The sequence below is a fragment of the Crocuta crocuta genome, unplaced genomic scaffold (genome assembly GCF_008692635.1).
Source record: "Crocuta crocuta isolate KB4526 unplaced genomic scaffold, BGI_CrCroc_1.0 scaffold826, whole genome shotgun sequence".
NCBI lineage: Eukaryota > Metazoa > Chordata > Mammalia > Carnivora > Hyaenidae > Crocuta > Crocuta crocuta.
Window position 1 is genome coordinate 19,443 of NW_027529474.1, and position 23,076 is coordinate 42,518.

At 40.8% G+C, this 23,076-nt stretch overlaps 1 protein-coding gene across 1 annotated transcript in view; it reads left to right on the top strand.

Moving 5' to 3' along the window:
- The window catches only part of LOC144228891 (dynein axonemal heavy chain 8-like), a gene marked incomplete at its 5' end in the record, with an annotated part of 73,107 nt that overhangs the window by 18,996 nt on the left and 31,035 nt on the right, over positions 1-23,076 (top strand). The window contains 3 exons of the mRNA XM_077760792.1: positions 8,084-8,200; positions 10,754-10,855; positions 18,952-19,112. Of these exons, the coding sequence (XP_077616918.1) occupies positions 8,084-8,200; positions 10,754-10,855; positions 18,952-19,112 (380 nt within the window). The remainder of the gene's footprint in view (positions 1-8,083; positions 8,201-10,753; positions 10,856-18,951; positions 19,113-23,076) is intronic.

The window sequence follows — 23,076 nt, forward strand, 5'->3', positions numbered from 1 at the left end:
CCTCTCCATGTCCATACCCCCCCTCCCCCCCGCCATCCCTTTAGTGTGTAAAAATAAATTCACCACACCCCAGGAAAAAGAAAAGCAAAGAAAAATGAGGAAATTGAGGCCCAGAGAGGTTAAGGTAACTCCATAGGTGGTAGATCTAGGAGTCAAGGCTGACACTGCCTGCCTGGGGCAGAAGCATGTTTTGAGCCCGCCAGTTAAGGTGATGGTGACATTGGGAGGAAGAGTCACAGAGGTTACCTGTCATTTTCAGGTTGTTTGCTGTTTGCTTTTACCGTACACTTCTGTATTAATTTAGTAGGTGTTTTCATTGTGTCACTGCTTTGTTTTACATTTGATTTTATATTTTGTCCTGTTTTTGAAAGCTGTATAATTTTAATGTACTTGAGTCACTCCTTGATTTCAGAGAGAGATGAACAGGCTCCTTTAAGCCCTTCTACATTTCCTCCTTCCCTGAGGCTAGAGTGAGCCTGGCTTGTACTAGGAGTGTTGCCTTAGCTGTGCATAGTGGCACAGAGAGCTTCACCTCCTCTCTCCCCATCCTGCCCAAAGGTGGAGGGGAATTTAATGCTCATCCAAGAGTGTTTTGGGTGTATTTACTCTCAGGCTCCTTGTCCCTGCCCCTCTAACAGGTTCCCTCCTGCTCCACGGAGAGGACTGTGTACAGGAGACGATTGTATATCTCCTGTGTATTGGCCCTCTAACCCTGAGAGAGTTAAAACCAGGTTAAACACTTTGTGGGTGGTTATTTTTACCAAGTCCCATCGTGGCCTTTGGATTGTAAATTACAGCTTTTGAGTCACTGAAGCCTATTTCGTACATTCTTATCTGGGAATTGTTTGCTTTGCTAGGCCTTATCATACTCTAATACAAATATTACTTTAACTCTGTTATTTAATTCCCAATTCGCAAATAATATATTTTATGATTCTGTTCCCAGTAGTGATGATTCAACTCTTCCACTGGGCTTATCATGGGGAGATGATTGGGGGTATTTTCCATATGGTCAGTGTGGCAACCCGTGTTTTTGTGGTCATTATCCAACTGCTAAATAGAGAGACAACAACAGGGCCATGGTGCAGTCATGGGGTTGAGGAGTGCTTGCACTTAACATGACATACATTTGGATTAAAACAGAAAGAAGTCTGCATTACTAGGGCTGTGAAGGTAAAGGTTGAATGTCTCTTAAAATACAGCCATGGTGTGCTAGAGAGAGCAACCTCATTGAGAGTCAGGAGGCTGGGGCATTAAGCTTGCCATGAAATCAATTAGCTACGTGAGGATCATTAAGTCCCTCTCAGGATTTCTGTTTCCCCATCTGTGTGTTTAGAGTCAGAAAGAGGTGATCTTTCAAGATATTTCCCATTTCTAAAATTCTCTTAGCAAGTTCTATGACTGCACAGGGAGCACAGATAATCCAAGTGTAGTTTCCTCTGCTCTGTTTTCATCATTTGCAGAAATATTTACTGTGATATTGCCTAAATAATTTCTTTTATTTGTTAGGATGGAGCCTGCTTGATAGGAAAATGCAGGTGCTAGGCCAGCAATGTCTACATGGCCCAGGAGCTTGTAAGAGACAATCTCAGGTCCCGCCCCAGACCTGCTGAATCAGGATCTGCATTGTAATAAGAGGCCCAAGTGATTCGTGTGCATATTAAACTTTGAAGTGAAGCTGCTACAGGAAGGACTATTCTGGGTTGGAATAATTGTGACTTAGATTTCTCTAGTGTTGGACACAATATCCCAATACCTGATTCGTTAATTGATTGATTCCTCCAAATAAACCTAGCTATCCCTTGCTCTATACAAACATGATGCATGTGTGTTTGTCCTTGCAGAGACTGACAAAAAGAACAGGGAACTGGTTCATGTCACATGCTCTGAAGCTTCAGGACTGCATAGGAGTTGATGCTGGAGCCCATCATGAGTCAGAATGCAGAACCTGGTGGTGAAATAGTGGTCAAATGCAAGAGCTGCGTATCCCCCAGTGCAGTTTCCCTTACTGAACCGTGGTTTGGCATCATGCCATTAACTCACCCCTGCTCAAGGGCATCATGTGTTATATGGATCTCACTCATTATTACAGAGAACAAAACGAACACCCCTCCTCTCCCATAAGAAGGGGAATAGGCTTGGCTGGTCAAGGACAACTGTCTTGGCCGGCATAGTGAAGGGTGTGATTTGTTTTGTCGGTGAGGTAGGAACAGGCTTACCTAGCAGGAGGAGGCCATGGGTGCTTCCATTGAACTTGCAGAGATACACAAGCCAATTCTGCCCTAAACTCTTCTTGTCCCAGAGCCCCCTGGGCTTCCCTCTCCACTCCTCCAGGAACTTACCATACACATATGCCGGGAAGTTACTACAGCAACGGCACCCTTACCACAGTTGGGTGATGACTCTGCACTAGCCAGCCAGCCCTCCTGCCCTCCCCGAGAGAACCCACCGTGCCCAGTGCCTCAGTTCCATTTGGCCACTACTCCTTGAGGCCGTTTCCACATCCTCTTGGAGATTACTCTCAATGGAAACTTGCCTCTGGACTTAATATCACCTCGCTATGATTTCCCAGAAAGTCCAGTGCAGTGTCATTCACGGTTTCAGAGCTAGGCCACATTCACCCTTCAGGATTTTAATTTTAAATAGATCTTCCTCCAGAATCTTGGTCTTTTGAAACTCAATAATTACATTTGTGGTGTCCTCCCATAAATTCTGTGGTATTCTGTGGAAGGTCAGAATAGCACTTTCTGTTTTTTCTTCCCATTGATTGTCAATGTACCATCTTTTGTTTGAACAGTGCATTAGACACAATGAATGTCTAATGCAATGGTTCTCAGCCATTGCCTGGGCCCTAGAGTCCCAGAGAGGTGGCAGCAAGGGGGCTGCTCAGTCCTTTAAAACACTTCTTCAGTGATTCTAATATGCAACAAGAATTGAGAATGACTACCAAACATCTACTGCCCTTAAGACAGGAATCCCTGGGGTGCCTGCGTGGCTCAGTCTGTTGAGCCCCCAACTTTGGCTCAGGTCATGATCTTGTGGCCTGTGAGTTCAAGCCCCGCATTGGGCTCTGCTGATAACTCAGAGCCTGGAGCTTGCTTCGGATTCTGTGTCTCCTCTTTCTCTCTCTCTGTCTCTGTCTCTCTCTGACTCTCTGTCTCTGTCTCTCTCTCTCTTTCTCAAAAATAAATAAATGTTAAAAAAAAAAAGACAAGAATCCTTAATCATCTTTATGTCCTTTCCATGGTTTGGAATTTTTCTCCTCGTGATCTTGGCTTGCCTACACTGAAGCCCACTCTGGGGATTTTTCTAATGGTTTATGTACAACTCTGTGAAGATTTTTGCTAAAGGCATTTGTAGGGGCTCTTGGGGTTTGCAGTGGCAGTTGCAGACTCAGATATTTTCTCCTGGCTCCTAAAAATAATTAAATATTAAATAAAAATGGTCACATGGAACAGGGTCCAGGGAATCCCAATGCCAGAAGTTCTTCCTTCAGAAAAGTGTTTTCTTGTCCTACATCTTGTTTTCTTTCTCAAATATGAACCTTGACAAACATTCCCTTCGAGTTTAATGGTGCAAATGAAGTCCTTGCTTTGGGGAGGCATGATTGCAAAGTTCTTGGTTTAAATGTCTTCAGAATAACTACAATAATATGATACAGGCTTAAAGAAATATCTTTCACATTCTGCTTGTTGGTTTTTCCCAGAGGTTCTGGCCATTTCTGTTCATTATCTTCACTTTTTAAGGTTTCCCTGCTGTTGTGTAATATGGATTGCATTTTTCATTTTATGTTAGCCCCAGTTATTAAATAAACAAGATGTGGTGCTTCAAAGAGAACCTTATTTTACAGATGCAACTTAAGTGATTCTGTGTGGGGCTGTGTGGTGGTGGGGGGATGAGGGGGCACTCTTGGGCTGAAGTGAATCTAACATAAAATTGGAAATGGCTTTGACATCTTAAGATGATGACTCCATTGAGTAACTTTTCTAAAGCATCCAAAGGGGTCCAAGCTTTCCAGATTTCACTAGTAGTTCTGTGTTTTGTAGATTCTTTGGAACAGAAAGAAGGAACTATACTGGTCAAATTCAGTAAAGAGTAATCTTCCTAAAATTTCCACTTTCCAACTTAATAATAAATAGTAACTCGGGGTCCCTGAGTGGCTCAGTCGGTTGGGCATCTGACTTCGGCTCAGGTCATGATTTCACTCTCCGTGAGTTCAAGTCCCTTGTCGAGTTCGAGCCCCACGTCGAGCTCTGTGCTAACAGCTCAGAGCCTGAAGCCTGTTTCGGATTCTGTGTCTCCCTCTCTCTCTGACCCTCCCCTGCTCACGCTGTCTCTCTCTCTCTCCTAGAAATAAATAAAACATTAAAAAAAATTGAAAAAAAAATAGTAACTGCCTCTATTGAATCAGGTGTTAACTCTTTGTCCTGACATTCAAATCTGTCTACATTCCACTTCTGAGTCATCACATGAACACATACTTCTAGCTACTCACCCAAGGTCACTCTCTGCTGCAGTAGAACCACTTACCTGTAGACTCTTGCTGGATGAATCACAAGTTTTGTGTTTCTCTCTTTGCTCATGGTGTTTGCCAAGTCCAGCAGTCTTTTCTCCCTACTTTCAAAGGCCAGCTTCAGTTTCATTCTTCCCAGAAGCCTCTGATTGAATGTCTTCTTCTTCTTCTTATCATCTGTTAAATTCTGACAGTTAATTATACTCACTATCACATTGTCCTCTAAGGCTTATTTTCTCAAATAGATTAACACTTCTTGAAAATACATTGATTTTAATATTTTTCCATTGTCTCACATAAGACTCATCCCATAGTTTCAAAAATACTAATTGGACTGAAGAGATTCAGTATTCCAGGCAAAGCCCCTTGCTTCTGAGTTTCCAAATGAGTTCTTAGTTCTCCCAATGGCTTGATAATATTCCAAGGTGATAATTCAGGGTTCTTTCTTTATTGTCACTTAGATCAATGAGTACCAAAAAAATTGCAAAAAAATGAAATTACTTCATTTGTGAAAGAAAAGTCACCCCGCCAACATTTTCTCTTTTTTTCCCAAGATAAGCTAAAAAGTCTATGACTTTAGTGAACCAACCTAAAAAGTAAATGCTTTAAATGAAATTTGATAATAATAGCATAAAGTGAAGCAAATCTCAGCATTGGGGCAATTTCCAAAGATCATATTTTAAGAAACAACAGAGTTGCAATGGCTCAGTGCATGTAAATGGAAATGTTTCCATAGAGCCAATTTAAGCAGCTTTAGTAATTGGAAAGGAAGAATTATTTTTCATTCAGTCTTGTGTCTAATTGAACAGTAAATTTTAAAAATTAAGTCAAACATAGGTGAAACTATTTTAGAATTGATTCTCTTTTTTTTTAAAAAAGTGGGAAAACATTTGCATCTCACCAATAAGTGGTTAGCTTTCTTCTCTCTGAAGGCTTCAGGATGGAAGAAATCCAGAGACTCAAGGCTTAACTGAATGCATTTTCATATTAATATCACACTGACCCTCCCAAACCCACTCTTGCTCCAAAATTACCTGGAGGAGGCTCACCTCGATATTTCTGGGATCCACTCGAGAAATTCAAAACCTTGTGCCAGCCTCAGAAATTACTCCCTAAGAGGATGAGAGGGAGAGTACCTTTCATTCTGATAATAATCAATAATCAATCTAGTATTTATTACACAATCATAATCCTTTCCCTGACAAGATGCAAAAGAGGAGACATGTTTCTCACTGTCAAGTTTCAAAATCTGGTTACAGGACCAAGTATTTCAACAAGAAACAAGTAGGAAAACACATCATTGCAACGTGAATGGTGAGACCAGGAAGTAGAAAGCCATCAAGAGAAGCTGACACCTTTAAGAGCCAGGGCTTTACCTCTTGTATTTGGGATGATACCAAAAAGTGTCTCCCATCTATTAAGGCACCTCTGCTCCTTCTCACCTCTCTGTGTTCAAGGTAGAAGATGGTGCTTCACAGCTCCCAAGTTTATAAGTCTCTCTGGTTGAAGCTCTTAACTCTAGATTGCAGTTCTGAACCCTAAGTCCAAATTCCTGGCAAGAGAAATCTACTCGGCCTTTTTTGGGGTGGCTGTCCACTTCACTCTAATTAGCTAAGGGATGAGGGTGGGAGTTACACCATACAAATGTCTAATACCTGACAACTCAACCTAAAGAAGTACAGGTCTGGAAGTAATGTTAGTAGTTTGTTTGCCCTCAGTCTTGTTTAAAAGGAGACAACAGACCCAGAATGGAGTTACTTGTGCTAAGTCCGCATCACCAAACTGAAACAAATACCTACCCTAACCGCAATTTCAACCTTCTCTAAGATGTGATTTTAACCAGTCAGTCTGGAATTTCCTGGTCAGCACCAGTAAGGAAATCTCCTAATAGACCCTTTTAGTCCTCAAAAGGAAATCCTTTTTTAGTCCTCCAAAATAATCTTTTTATTTTTCATTTATGACTTCCTTGTGCCATCCCCCCTCTGCCTTTAAAAACCTTTTCTTTTCCAGGGCACCTGGATGGCTCAGTGGGTTAAGTGTCCAACTCTTCACGGGATCGATTTCTACTCAGGTCATGATCTCACAGTTCCCAAGATAGAGCCCCACACCAGGCTCTGCAGTGACGGCACAGAGCCTGCTTGGGATTCTCCTTCTCTCTCTGCCTCTCCCCCCAGCTGAGGGTTATTTTGAGAAAATAAATAAGCTTTAAAAAAATAAAAATTAAAAATAAAAACCTTTCATTTTCTACACCTTTTGGGGCTCCTTTCTATTTGACAAATGGATGCTGCCTGATTCATCAATCATTCAGTAAAGCCATTTAGATCTTTAAATTTTACTCATTTGATTTTTTGTTATTTAACAGTCTCTGATCTCCTAGGGTCAGAACATCTGGACCCAAATTAATTTTCTTGGTTTACTTAATAGTTTAAAAGCATATTCTGAAAATCAGTCATTAAACTTTTGTGCTTTCTGAATTTTTTCTCTGAGCTGTCCATGAATTTATCTAAACTAAAATTCATTTAAATTATTTTAAGTGGGGGTATTAATTAGATCTAAAGCATGGAGCAGCTGCAATAAGAAGTACTGGAATGGGCTGTGAAGACAGTGTGTGTGTGTGTGTGTGTGTGTGTGTGTGTGTGTGTGTTGGGTTAGGGAAGGCAGAAAAGGAAAAGAAAAGTTAGTAAATATTTAGAGGTAAAGAAGTAGAATTATAACTTCCCATAGATGTATTTGGATTCTACTCTCCATATAGGTTCTTACCTCAGCCACTAGGGTCAAAGGGCTAGGAGCTAACCCAAATACATGATTGGACACCCCCCCACCCCGCCCTTAGAGACTGGTTATATGCTGAGACAGAGGAAGCTGATGGCATGGTAATATTTGAGTTAATCTAATGTAGTTTACTAGGTGATTAGAGCCTGGAAGTACCAGTTCTCACATTTACATACCTTTAAAATGAGGTCTCCAGAATATTGAGGCATTTGAATCATTTGATCTGAACCCACCTGGATGGATTATAAGGTAATCTGGCAATTCTAAATAGTTAGCCATGGGTCCAGAGGAGAGAAGAAATAGGGCACTGTGAAAGTTTTAAGAAGGATGTGTCATGTTTTACAATAGAGATTTGGGGTTTTCAAAATCTGAAATTGCAAGATTACAAAGTAACACCAGTAGGGAGTCTTAATGCTCCAGTGCTTCAGTTATTCAACTTGGAAAACAAAAATTTAAACTCTTACATTTAACATTTGAAATTTCTAAGAGTCTAATTTAGAATAAATCCATTGAAGAGATACTTATTGAGCCCCTACTGCATTTTTTGAGCTGGCGATGGAAACCAAGAATTTTTTTTTAATCCCAAGAACTACAGTTTGGCAAATATTTGATGATTTGTTCTTGTAAACCATCTGGCAATAGAGCCTTGAAACAAAATTTCTAATGGCTAATAGATCCAAAATCGCATACTGCTCTTTTATGACATCAACCTATCTCTTCCTGTACTTTATGTTTTAATAAGAGAAATCAGCTACACTCACTTTTAAAATCTCACTTATTTCCTTTGGCATTTTTAAGGAGCGACGCAAATTTGGACCCTTAGGATGGAATATTCCCTATGAATTCAATTCTGCTGACTTTACAGCCAGTGTCCAGTTTATTCAGAATCACCTTGATGAATGTGATATTAAAAAGGTGAGTGAAATGGCTTTTTCTCCCTCAGTTTTTACTGCTGTCCTTAAAGCAAGCTTCCACAGACATTTTCAGCCTATAATATACAGTGAACCTGCAGAAGTTTTCTCCACCTCCCCAAAAAAAGACTGCTTATTCCAATCAGCTGTTTACTGGTCCAGCCATTTCCACTCATGCCGCTACTGCCCATAGGGGTACATCTGGATCCCCATCTCACGTTTGTGTCCCTACCCCACTCCTCTATCTCTGGAGCACATACACAGCAGAGACAGACCACGAATGAAGAAACTTCACAGCCTTCCTCATGTCGCACCCAAGTGCCACAGTGCACTCCAAGACAGTGTCCATCCCAAATCAGACTTTTCTTCCAGCATTTCACAGATGCCTCTTCAGAGGTGAAAATGTTATCTCTCAGTCCAGCTGAAGGTTCTTTCTCACCTGTAGTCACATTTTAGCAGATGCTTAAACTTATGCAGATAAATAGCAGTAATTTCTTTTTTTCTTTTTTTTAAAATAGTTTATTGTCAAGTTGGTTTCCATATAACACCCAGTGCTCATCCCCACAAGTACCCTCCTCCATGCCCATCAGCCCCCTTCCCCTCCCCTCCACCCCCATCAGACCTCAGTTTGTTCTTGGCATTCAAGAGTCTCTCATGGTTTGCCTCTCTCCCTCTCCCCGACTACTTTTCCCCTTCTTCTCCCCCATGGTCCTCCGTTAAGTTCCTCCTAATCCCCCTATACGTGCAAACATATGGTATCTGTCCTTCTCTGCCTGACTTATTTTGCACAGCATAACACCCTCAAGTTCCATCCATGTTGCTACACATGGCCAGATGTCATTCTTTCTCATTACAATGTAGTATTTCCATTGCGTAAATAAACCACATCTTCTTGATCCATTCGTCAGTTGATGGACACTTAGGCTCTTTCCATGTTTTGGCTATTGTTGAGATTGCTGCTATGAACATTGGAATAGCAGTAATTTTTAATAATGGGCGCTGATCATTGTACAGCATTTCACAGCGCTCTGTGCTCGTGTGTGCAGGATCTCATTTTGTATCTTCACAACTCTGTGAGGTAGGTACAGAAGGGATTACTATTATCCCCGTTTTGCTGATGAGGTAATAGACAGGAGAGAATGAGGGACTTCCTCAAGGTCACAGAGGTAAGAACACAAACCCAGTTGTCCTTCCACATGGGCTTCCACATGATCTTGAGCATGTCTTTTCCATGATCTTGAGCAAGTTTATGAGCCTACCAGAGCCTGTTTCCTCATCTACAGAGTGACCATGGTTTCTGTGAGGAATAAATGAGTTAGCATTTGTGAAAGTACAGTATATTGGTATACAGTAAGTACTCAATAAATACTGGTTTTCTACTGTCTCCCCCTCTCTTCTTTCTCATAGTGGATCTTGAAGCTAATTATAGATACTGTAGTGTCACTATGGTGACAGTAAGCCATGATGAATTTTTATCTGGGCCGCTGGAGGACCTAGAATCAACCCAATATTTTTCCTTGAAATAACAAAGGGATATTAAATTGAGTATGACAGCTTGATGAAAAATTGTATCATGTGGGTTCATATTCTGTTATTAGTTATCATTTGGTATATACAAATAATAGTTAACCTTTAAATAGTTGCTTTGAAAGGCAGTAGAGCTGATGAATCAAAATTTAACCAAAAGAAAGTAAATTTTTAAAAAATCAAGCATCTTTACTTTTCTTACCCCAAATGTATTAAGTAAAAAAAAAAAGAGAAATTTAAAAAACCCTACTAATATCTGTAATGTATTGCTAGGATAAGATTCTATGGCAATTAATAAATACTTTGATTCAGTTATAGCTCACAGAATGAGACAGCAAAGAATTGCATTATAGAAAAATGCTATGAGTGAATAATCTTCTAGTTCTCATACTGATTCAGAAAATGTATTACTAAGAAAGTATATTAAATGGTTGATTACTTGTTTTTTTTCCCTTTCTTCACTAAACACGACTTTTTTCTTTTCTAACAGCTTGGCATTACTATAATGAGTATTATAGATGGTTACATCAACAGAAAGAAAAATAGTCTCCCCCCCATTTTAAATGATCAATGAGTAATGTATTCACTGATATTTAGTATTATAGATTTTTCTTTGATGACCAAAACCTGGCAGTTTCAGTCATGAATTAGCAAAAGANCGGTTGATTACTTGTTTTTTTTCCCTTCACTAAACACGACTTTTTTCTTTTCTAACAGCTTGGCATTACTATAATGAGTATTATAGATGGTTACATCAACAGAAAGAAAAATAGTCTCCCCCCCATTCTAAATGATCAATGAGTAATGTATTCACTGATATTTAGTATTATAGATTTTTCTTTGATGACCAAAACCTGGCAGTTTCAGTCATGAATTAGCAAAAGAGTTACTAATAGAGGATTATGAGTCATTTTAAATGCAATCTAGTTAGTGCTTCCTTTCTGAGACCTTTCCTCCAGGAAAAGACCTGAAATACTTAGAATTATTTGTTTGGATTGACAATGAATAATCTTTTTTATTTTTAATAAAGGGTGTATCGTGGAGTACGGTTCGGTACATGATTGGAGAAGTACAGTATGGAGGCAGAGTGACAGATGACTTTGATAAACGTCTACTTAATTGCTTTGCTAGAGTAAGTCAATTTACAGAAAAAACTTGGAAACACATTTCATTGCATGTTCATTTTAAACAAGAATATTTCTTTGTTCGTAATCAGTGAGCCAAACTTAAGGGAAAAAAATACTATAGAGCAGAGCCAGTGAACAGAATCAGCTAAAAAAGCCAAAACCAAAACCAAAACCAAAGCCAAACCAAAGCCAAGCCAAATCCAAACCAACCAGCAATCTACTTGTGGTCCCTGTGGTCCAAAGTAGAATAGCAGTCAGCTCTCAATTGTCTGTGAATTTTCTCCTGAGTTGCTCATTTTCAGGGTCTCTCCTGTCCTTCCCTCCTCCATGAAAACATGACAGTTTATTGACTGCTTCCTCTGACTGCAAGTCTCACGAAGATTTCAAGCCCCAACATAAGTGACTAGAGAATTAACCATAATTTGCGTGTTCTCTCATCTTTTCCATTGAAAAGTGATGGAGTGTTCATTTTTTCCTCTGTTGCCAGTAAAATCCACATACATCACATTAGTAAATGTTTTCTAGAGAAAATTATTCCTTAGCAATTATAGCTTTCACACCAGTAATAAATAGTGTGTATGTATATATAACACATACCAGGCTCAAACTCTTCTTAAAACTTTTACATGTGCCATAGATGAGACAAGTAAAAGAATGACATTGCTCTAGTGACACATTGTCGTAATCATGACATTGAAAGGGGCAGATTAAAAATAGACAATTTGTCTAGCTCTCCACCTTACTCAAGGAATTNACATGTATAATAACGTTTATGGCAATATTGTGTCTTGTGTTGAAGATGACCATCATAGGTTTGGTTCTCTGGAAACAGACTCTGAGATGGAGATCTGCTTGTGGGCTCCCTCCCCAAGGGCATGACCTTGGTGGAGGCAGCTCCCTTCTGCCAGGACAACTTCTGGGGAGGGACAATGTGGTCAGAGCCCTTAGTGGACAATACTCTAGACAGCTGTGGGATTGAGTGCCTGGGTCTTGAAGAAGAAATGGTGGTGCATCACAATATCCACTACAAATGCCTAAGAATCCTAAGTAGTGGATGAGCACAGCGGAATACTGTTGCTCACCCTTCTAGGGTGCAGTCTGGTGACACTTAGTCATGTCAAGTGTGTGATACCTTCTGAACCATAATCCCACTCTTGAGTATATATCCCAGAGAAATTTGCAAACAGGTCCATGGACACATACATAGATATTGCTCATCGTATTGTTTGCAGTAGTAGGAAGTTGAAAGCAACCTAGGAGTCTGCTGTGGGGGAATAGATGAGTTAAATATTGTAGACGCCTATCATGGAATATAATGCAGCACTTGGAAGAAATGATCCATATGACATCATGCATAGATCTTAAAAACTTAGTGCCGAGTGCACAGCTTAAAAAAATAAAATGAGGGGTGCCTGAGTGGCTCAGTCAGTTAAGCGTCATCTTCAGTTCAGGTCATGATCTCATGGTTTGTGGGTTTGAGCCCCGCATCAGGCTCTGTGCTGACAGCTCAGAACCTGGAGCCTGCTTTGTATTCTGTGTCTCCCTCTCTCTTTGCCCCTCCCCCACTCATGCTCTGTTTCTCTCTGTCTCAATAAGAAATAAACATTAAAATAAAATAAAATGAGATCCAGAAAGTAATACATGTATATTTCACAAAGACATAGATCAAGCACATTTAAATAGATTCCCTCAGAGAGAAGGAGACCAGGAGTGGAGATCAGGGATGAATGGGGGAAAACTAAAATAAAAGGGGCCAAGAAAAATAAAGGAATATGGTAAACTCACCTCTATATCTGAGGGTTTTTTTTTAATTTTTAATGTTTATTTTTGAGAGAGACAGAGACAGTATGGGGGAGGGCACAGAGAGAGAGGGAGACAGAGGATCTGAAGCAGGCTCCAAGCTCTGAGCTGCCAGCACAAAGCCCAACGAGGGGCTCGAACTCACAAACTATGAGACCATTACCTGAGCTAAAGTCGGACCTTTAACCGACTGAGCCATCCAGGTGCCCCATATATCTGAGGTTTAAAGGAAGAAAAAGATGTCTTTATAAGTATACACTGTGTTAGAATAATTGTAAAAGTACCTAAAGTTGGAGGTTTACTACTGGATACTCTCAAAAGTGGTTAGATTTTGCATGTATTATACAGATACTACCAGCAGAATGCTGGTGGTAAAGGAAGAGGGGTCAAGGGCCACTCCTAGTTTTGACCTAAAGAATTGAATAGAGAATAAGACCATTTACAGAGTAGAAGGGCTGCAGAAGGAATGAGTGTTGTTGGCTGGTGCTGGAAATTAGGAGTTCTGCTCTGACAATGTAACTTTTGAGACGCCCACAAGACAACTAAATGGAGTTATCTAAGATTGTAAGTTCCCTAAAGACAGGGACTTTGCCTGATTACATCACTGCCAGATTCCCATCACCTAGTGCAGAACCTAGAACATACTAGGTGCTCAATAAATATTTGTTGATTAAGAGAATGAAGAAAGGTAAACGTGGCAACTGGATTTACATGCCTGGAGCTCAAGAGAGAGGTCAGGGCTGGAGAAAAAGAGTTGGAATTTGTCAGTATATAGACAACATTTGAAGTCAAGGTAATAGATGAGAGCATCATCTAAGAAGAAAGTGTAGAGAAAGAAAACAACAGAAAACAAGCTAAGGACAGGGTCCTGAGTACTTTAAAGTATCAAGAAAGAAGAAATGGTCAACTGAGAGGGCTCAAGGAAGATGAGGAAAGGGATTTTACCTGTACTTAGTATTTGCTTGATAAATCTTTGGAAGATGCAAACTACTTTAAAAATATGCCACATACAGAAAAATGTATAAAACATGAACATACAGCTAATAAGTCTCTTCAAATAGACATAAAACATTTCCAGTTCCCCTAAACACTCACACATGCCCCTTCTTCAGTGCAACTCAAAGTTCCCACAACCATTTCATTCTCACTAAACTTTCACCATCTGAGTAAGCACTGCTTATTAATGTAGTTCAATTTTGCCCGGTTTCAAACTTCATAGAAATGGAACCATACAGTATGTTATCATTTCGGTGTTCTGGCTTCCTTTTCTCAATATGGTATTTTGAGATCCATCCATGCTGCATATTGCAGTAGTTTACTTGTTTCCTTTACTGTGTTAGATTCCATTGTATTGTATTGGTGGAAATGAGGATTATTTTTACTTGCAGCTATTACAAATCATGCTTCTGGGGACATTCTTGCACAAGGTTATTGGAGCACATGGATATGCCTTCCTACTAGGAGTGGAATTGCGAGCTTATAGAGTTTGTGTACTTTCCATTTTAGTCGATCACATCAATCTGGTTTCCAAAGTGTTGTTGCAAAATTACATCCCACAGAAGAATGAGATACCCCATATCACCACATCCTCACTAACGCTGGGCATCAGTAGTCTCTTAAATGTGGCCAAATAATGATATCTCACTTTGGTTTTAATTTTTTAATGTTTATTTATTTTTGAGAGAGAGAGAGAGGCAGAGTACGAGTGGGGGAGGGTCAGAGAGAGAGGGAGACACAGAATCCGAAGCAGGCTCCAGGCTCTGAGCTGTCAGCACAGAGCCCTGATGCGGGGCTCAAACTCATGAACTGCAAGATCATGGCTTGAGTCAAAGCTTAGCCGACTGAGCCACCCAGGCGCCCCTCACTTTGGTTTTAATTTTTATTTCTCTGAACGCTAATGGACTTGAGCACCTTCACGACATGTTGATTCAGTATTTTGGTTTTCTCCTTTGTGACTTGCTTGTACATTCTTCCTCTGTTTCTCTTGGGTTGTCTGTCTTTTTAAAATATTTACTTACAGGAGCTTTTTGCATATTCTGGATGTAAGTTCTTTGTTGATTATGTGACTGCAAATATATTTTCCTACCCTGATCCTTGCCTCTTCACTCTATTATCAGTCTTTTAATGTTGAGAAGTACTTAATTTTAGTATATCTGGTATATATATTTCTATTCCTTTTATTTCAGCCTTTCTGTGCATTATGTTTCAGATTTATCTCTTATAAACAACAAATAGCTGGAGTTTTTAATATCCAGTCTGAAAGTATTTGTACTTTAACAGGCAAATTAATCACCTTATTGTTATGATTTCTGCTATGTTTTGACTTATTTCGTGGTTTTCATTGCTTTATTTTTTGGCCTTGTTTTCTTCTTTCCTGCTTTTAAAAAATGTGCTTTTATGTTTCTCTACTGGTTTGAAAATTATGTATTGGTGCTTTTAGTCTTTACATTTTCAAACATGGTTACTTAAGTTGAAACCTAACCTTACCTTATAGGCTTTGCCTCTGAGTCCTTCTGACTTCCACCTTCCATATCACTGCTGTGGAGCATTTTGGTTCCTCCTCATTTTTATCCCCATCCCTGCTATTCATTATGATAATTTTATAACCATTGATGATTTATATTTACCAATATGTGTAGCAGTGCAGTACCAACACACAATATATGCAGCCCATTCCTTCTGATGGGGGAAGCATGGAGTATGGGAATGGAAGGTTTGGTGGGGGGAAATGGACTTGTTTTCTTCTGACTGTGTCTATGTTCAGAGTGAAATAAGCATCATCAGCTAAAGGGATTCAGGTCATCAGCTGAGGGAAGGGGACAGCAAGTTTGGGACATTTGAAGAAAAAGGAAGAGGTGTGAGGTAGTTGCCTTGGAGACTGGGAAAGCAAATGTGATCCTAAGACCTGTATTCGGCCTCCCCCACTAGATTGTAAGCACATTAAAATAAGAAACAAGTCATCTAAGTCTCTGTGTCCTTTCTCTCCAGCACCTAGAGTACACTCAGTGCCTATTTGTTGATGATGATAAATATAATTTAATCTTAGTAGATTGAAAGTTTTGTGTGCCTGGGGTCAGAGTCATCTAAGACAGAGTAGATTGGATTGAATTTTTACCAACCCCAGAGCACAACCTGAAAATCAGGAAAGAAAAAAAATTTTATACAACACTTTATATCAGCTTTAAAAAATTGCTTAGACATCTTCTAAAAAGCAGAGTGTAAGAAAAGTTCTGATTAACCAACTCTTTTAGTAGGTTTGTCTTTGTTTTATTGAAACTATCTTACTTAAAGCTGGGGGGAACGCCACAGTTTGCTGGCAAAGTGAGGGGGATTTCTAAGAGACCTCGTTGACCTCCTCATCAGAACCAGAGAGGGCTTTCTGGATCTCAGCTGAAAGCTGCTGTGGACAAAGGGAGGGAGAGGAAGGGCACCTGTCCCTCAAACTGCTGCACCTTCCAGACCTCAAGGTGGGCAGTTCCTCTCTCTGACCCAAACCTGTCTTCCCCCTCTTCTCCTTCTCTGTACCCCCACACTCAAGGCAACAGAAGAGTAGCAGACTCCAACCCGCTCTCAGAAGCCTACAATTCTCCATCCTCTGGGCCTGGGCCCCATCTGGGGATTAATGACTGCCCTAAATGAAAAGTTCATCCCTCCATTTTTCCATTCTTTTGCCCCTGGGCAGTTTCCCTACCTTCCCTCGCCTCCCAGACCCCATTTCTTTCTCTCAGTCTCTTTCTTGACTTTCCTTAGAGTTGCTCCGCCTTCAGTGTCTCCAAGGCCCTGACCACTGAGATGCCCTGACCCTTACTGCCCCTGAATCTGTACTTGGTCCTGCACCCCTTTCGCCTCCAATCTCATCTATTCCTTCCCTCACTCATTCCTGTGCCTAGCTCTGACCTGTTCCAAATGGCTCCTATGTAATCAGAGAGGAGAGTTTGGGTCTCTGGCTATAAGCACACGAGATTACCATGAAACTCTATTGAAGAAGGCTACGGAAAGCACCACAGAGTCTACATGTTGTCTTCTCTTACTCTAGTTTCGGCTTCAGTCATACCTTCTAACCTTCTGGCCTAACCTTTGCCCTGACCATGCTATCCACAGTGAGACTCAGTTTAATTGTGTATCAGTGCCTTCAAATTGGATCCTCTCTCCCTATGACTTTCAATTTGGGACTTACCTTTGAACCCTTGTTTGTTTTCTCTCTTAACATCTTACAGTGTGTCTCCCCTAAAATCAACAATTGTAGAACTTTATTTATTGTCCTTGGAAGATGACTGCTTTTCTTTATAGGGTACCTTCTAGAGTCTCCCAGAGTAATTCCATGTTGACTTCTTATTCCTTACTTTGACCATCCCCCAAAATTTCCTCCAAATTTGGTGAAACTTAGATGTTTGTGTGTTTGTGACTCCAGATATTTTTGTGTGTATTAAAAAGTGATAGAAAAACAGGAAAAAACTTTACTTTGCTTTTATAGATATATGTCATCTACTACTAGAGAACTCAGTGTGGTCACTGTTGTCTGTGTGCTAAAGACCCCGTGGTCATCATCCTTCCCAGCCATCCACATCACTAAAAACATAATCTTTCATTTAAAAAGAATTCTTTAATGTTTGTTTATTTTTGAAAGAGAGACAGATAGACTGAGTGCAAGCGGTGGTGCAGTGAGAGAGGGAGACACAGAATCCAAAGCAGGCTCCAGGCTCTGAGCTGTCAGCACAGAGCCCCACATGGGGCTCGAACTCACGAAACTGTGAGATCATGACCTGAGCTGAAGCCAGATGCTTAACCTACTGAACCACCCAGGTGCTCCAAAACATAATCTTTCTAATTAATGAACATGATCATAGCACTCTTTTGTAACTTCCAACTGCTCCTCATTTCTTAAATTAACACCAGTCATCACCCGGACATCACCTGGACATACTTACCCTAGACTTCATAATTTCCTCAACCCACCTCACATTTTTGTATCAATTATTCTGCATTTTTGCTGGTGCCATCCCCCAGTCACTAGATCCTCTGTCAAAATCCTGTCCTTGAGGCTTCTCTCCAAAATCACCTCTCAGATAAAGCCTTACCTGACATCCAGCTGTCTATACTTTCTTCCTGCTTTAAGCCTCCTTAGTGTTTTGCTTATTTTTATTTCCTCTAGCACTTCCCTTAATGCACTTTGCATTGTGCTTTATTATGTAATTGACTTATTCCTTCACTGGGTCACAAGATACTGGAAGGAAAGAACTATGTGTGACTCACCTCATTCTATTCCAGTTCTAAGCTCTGGGTCTTGTGTACAGAAGTTGNGAGAATCAGTTCACAGGTCATTTCAGAGCAATCACTGAACCTAAAAAGAGCTAGAAGGAGAATATGGAAGGAAGGGATTAGAGAAAGTGTAACTGACTGAAGTAAAGCACAATCCCCATCACTTTTTGCATTGAATCCTCCCAGTGATTCAGGTATCCTGCCTGCACTTCTGTTCCTCCTGTCTTCCCATTATTTCCCTTCCTGCTGAGAAAATTGCTCTGTTAGACACTGAAGTCATTGCCTCAAATCTGGCTCATGGGCATTCAACATAATTTTTTTTTCCCTCTTCAGAATAAGTCTATTCACACCAAGTATATATTTGTTCTCTTACTTTTACATTACAGATAATCAATTCATATGGAATGAGAAAAGGATGTCTTAAGGCAAACAATAAGACTGTTGGATACATTTGCTTCTGTGGCCAGGGACATAACTTAATTAACAGAGGGAGCTCTCCAGCTCAGGGTGGGAGGACAGACAATTGTTAAGAAGTTTTCCTGGCCTTATGTGGTGTGCAGTGCTACTGTGAGCCACGCAGAGCACAGCACAGCCTCCCCCGCCCCACCCCAGCTGCAGCATGAGCCCTGTTTGGGAGCAAAGAGAGGCAATGGAAATGCCCAGATACTCTCTGGTGTTTGTGGTTATTGCCTCATCTCCTCTGCAGTGTGTTCCCATTAGTCTTCAAAAGTGGGATTGAGGGTCGTGAGTTTACCGGAGCAGAGAGCAGGCTTATAAGACTGGCTGTCTCCTCTTCATTGTTAGCAAGTACCTTCTTTAGCATCCAAGGGAGGCCAGGGCTCCACTGTTTTTATGTCATGTGGCCTCTCTCTTCTCTTCATATTTGTGCTAATTATCTCTATCAGTGGTTTTCTTAAGGTACTTTCAAACCCAATATCAAAATCTATTAAAATGGAAATAAGGTGACCCTTCCTTCCTTATAGTGTCAGTTCTCACTGAGATGTTCATCACTTTTATTTCTTCTATTTTCTCTCCTGTATAGGTCTGGTTCAGTGAGAAGATGTTTGAACCATCATTCCAGTTTTACACCGGATATAAAATCCCCTTGTGCAAAACCCTGGATCAGTATTTTGAGTACATCCAGTCACTGCCATCCCTGGATAACCCCGAAGTCTTTGGGCTGCACCCTAATGCTGATATCACGTAAGTTCCTGGCATTTTGTTTATATTTTAAGGCATCATTTGTAACTCAGCCTGGCAGAGACTGTGCATTTCATTTTCTCTCTTAATTCCTCTGCTTTCCCTTCTTTGTATTTTACTGCGAAAAATAATGTCACTTCCTATCCTCCAATTACACCTTTGTCATATCTTGGCCTCCTTTCCCCTCAGTAAATCCTGATGCTCTGGAGTTTATGACAATGCTAAAGCTCTAATTTATGCATTGATTATTTCTCCTCTGCCATGTCGTAAAACCAGTTGGTGTTATTGGTATCGATGCCTTCCACTGCTAGGACAGTAGGCTCCCAGCTCCTTGCCTCTAAGCTCAAAAGGTAATCCATTAAAAACAATGGTCATAAACAGAGTCTAAAAAGGCCAAGGGGATAGAGAGGAGGATGAGGAATTGAGTTTCTGCCTGATCCTCTCTCTTGTGGCCCCTGTCCCCTTATTTCCTCACCTGCATCCTTCTGTCACTGAAACCCACGATGGGCACAGAGCACAGAGCATGGATACAGAGCTGAGAGGAGAGGCTATGGGTCTCAGCTCAACATGAGGCCCCTGCTCTGGTCACTGAGGTCAGAGATGATGAGTGAAGAGACAAGAGATTCACCCATATCCCAAACCCCTTCTCAGACCCATCCTTTGGCTGAAGGAGCCTGAAAACCAGGCTATCATCCATTCCATAGAGAGGGCTCCAAGAAGCCCCAGCTGAGATTCTTCTCCAGACGCTCACTGCCTCTGGCCCATCGATGAAGGACCATAAAGTTTATGTCTAGGAGAGTGGTTGCAAGGAATGGAAAATCTCCTCTGGCAGATTTTAAGCTGGGATGACCGATCCAGAAGGAGTGGGGTGTGCCTCTCTCCTAGTCACTCACCTCCCACTGAAACTTTAACAACTCTGCAAAGGGGCACAGAAATTTCCCACCTTCTGGTTCTCTGCCCTTGCTCAGCATCCCTGGAGTCCCAGCTTGCTCCATCTGCATTGCCACTGTATTGCCTCTCCGCCCCTGAATATACACTTCGTCCCTCGCATGGACCTCCTGGCTCTTTGTCATCCATACGAATTCTAACCCCTCCAGATCCTCCAATCTCTCCCATGCTACTTTTCATCTTCAAAGACGTGGGTGTGACCCAGAAGAGCCACGAATGGCTAACACTCTCTTCAGACCCCATGATGGAATCATGATAGCTCTTTGGTGATGGCTCTAGCTGTTGTTTGAAGAGGCTGTCATAAGTTAGCTGGAGACAGGAAGAGGTAAAGAAGTAAAAAGGATTCCTCAGGGATCCATTTGGAATCAACTCAGACATGATCTGAAAGAAGGAACCTGGATAAATAGTTTTGCCTTAGCTGAAACTTAAAAAATCTGAAGCAGACTCTGTCACTTCTCTGTTCAGAATGCTCCTAAGGCTCCTGTCTCACTCCGTGTCAAGGTCAAAGGCAGACAGTGACCTACAGGTGACCTGTAAGGCCCAGTAAGACCACCTGCCCCCAGGAGGCTGGCCTCCTCTGCCCTCTCCTCCCTCACTGCTCAGCTCTAGCTCCTGCTAGCTTCCTGTTACTCAGGCTAGATGGCTCCCCCCATGGGATACTTGCACTTTCCAGAACGTCCTTCCCCCCAGACATCATCATGGTTCACCTTTTTACCTCCTTAGGCCTTTTCTTTAATGTCACTTTTCCAATGATGTCTTCCCTGGCTGCCCTATTTAGAAGCTGCAGACCATTCCCCAGCCCTCACCCCAGACTCCATCCTCCTTGCTGCTTTTTTTCTTTAGATTGTATCACCAGTGGACATACTCCATATTTACTTATTTATACTCGCTATCATCCATCTGCCATCATTAAACATAAGCACCATCGTGTCTGAAACTTTTGTCTCTTTTTACTGTCATATCTCCAGTGCTAAAGAGTGTCTGATGCTCAGGAAATATTTGTTGAATGTGCCAGCAATACTAAATTTCTCTAGGTTGTGAAGAATCTAACAAATGGGAATGGTCTATAGAAATCACTCATGAGTTCATATGAACGGGCAGAAAAACTGCACTTGTCAATTAGTAATTAGTAATTGAAGCGGTTCACATATGAGGACACTGAACTCTGATTTCATCCTTGGCAAGAGTCCAAGGAGTCATTGACAGCTGATTCCTAGAGAATTGGATCCTGTTGGGTGCTCTATAGGATTCTGCCGAGGAATATATTAAAGCAGGGTTGAAATCATCTCATCCTGACTTACCCATATAACCATGGCAGTTTGGGCCATCAGCTCTCAAGAAAGATGAACCAGAGTTAGAGAACCTTCCAGGGGTGCTTGGGTAGCTCAGTCGGTTAAGCATCTGACTTTGGCTCAGGTCATGATCTCATGGTTAAGTATCTGACTTTGGCTCAGGTCATGATCTAACGGTTTGTAGGTTCAAGCCTTGCATCAGGCTCTGTGCTGACAGCCCAGAGCCTGGAGCCTGCTTCATATTTTGTGTCTTCCTTTCTCCCTGCCTCTCTCCTGCTTGTGCTCTGTTTCTCAAAAATAAATAAATGTTAAGGAGAAGGAGGAGGAGGAGGAGGAGAAAAGGTCCAGAGAAGTACAACTAAAATGTATCCGGATGGGAGGCAATGGTAGAGATAAACTATTTTTCCCCTTGACTTTTTATTTTGAACCATTAGAAACCCTCAGAAAATTTGCAAGTGCAGTCAACACTTAGACCCTTCATCCAGAGTCACCAATTGTTGACATTTTGTACCATTTGCCTTTTCTTTTTCTATATTTATATCTTTGTATATTTATATATCTACAGTTACATCCGTATGTGACCACATCTATTTCTGTGTGTGTGTGTGTATATGTGTGTGTTCATGCACTTGTAACCCCTCTCAATGGACAGTGCTAAGAAATTAGCACTTTTAAAAACATCATGAACTAATACTAATAATTCCATTTCCAAATGTACACCTCACCTCTGTTCCTTGTCTTCCTCATTTCAATATTGATATTTCTGTTCTCTCATGCATGGTAAGAGCTCCAGGAAGTTCAATATATTTATTCATTTGCTCCAAATCACTCCACCAACACCACTACCAATAATAAATGTATTAAGTGAAGGTCAAGATTTCTTTGCAGTTCTTTTTGTCCCTAGAATATATCCCGCTGAGGGTGTACAAATTACTATATTCAAAAGTCACTCAGATTGTTTTTTTCTGTGTGGTTATGCTATCAGGTAGATAGGTACATTCATTTGTTCCTGCTAATATTACACTAAGTTTTTGTCCATCCTTGTTGGTTACTTTAAATATGTGAAACACGGACATGGCTTCAAAGTCACAACTACATAGTAAGGTATTCTCACACCCTTCCAACCCGTTTCCCCCTTCCTTTATGGGCAAGCAAATGCATTCGTTTTTGGGTTATCTTCCCTGTTTCTTTTCGCTCATACATAGATACATATATGTTCTTATTATCTTTATTTTCGTAAATAAAGTCATCATACTATATATATAATTTTGTGCCTTGTCCTCTCCAATTAAAGATGTATCCTGTAATCACTCCATTCTATGTTCCCATGTCTTCCTCACTATTTTTTTTTCAGTTGCATGCTCCTCCATTTTTAACATGTATCATAGTTTATTCATCCATTCTCCTATGGGTGGGCATTTATGGGTTGTCTCCAATATTTTGCTATCCCAAATAATTCTTCAAGTAATGATCTCATGGTTCTGATTTCTCATGTGGTTGGAGATGTGTTTTTAGGGTAGTTTGCTGTATTTAGGGTTGCTATATCAGGGCTCAGTGGATATTGCTAAACCCCTTCCATAGGGCTGTTCACTCTCACCAACAATATGACGAGGCCTTTTCTTCACATCCTCATCAATAGAGTATGGGTGATGCTTTTGAATTTTTACCAATATGACAAGTGAGAAATGGCATCTTGGCATAGTTTTAATTTGTTTTCTCTTATTTTG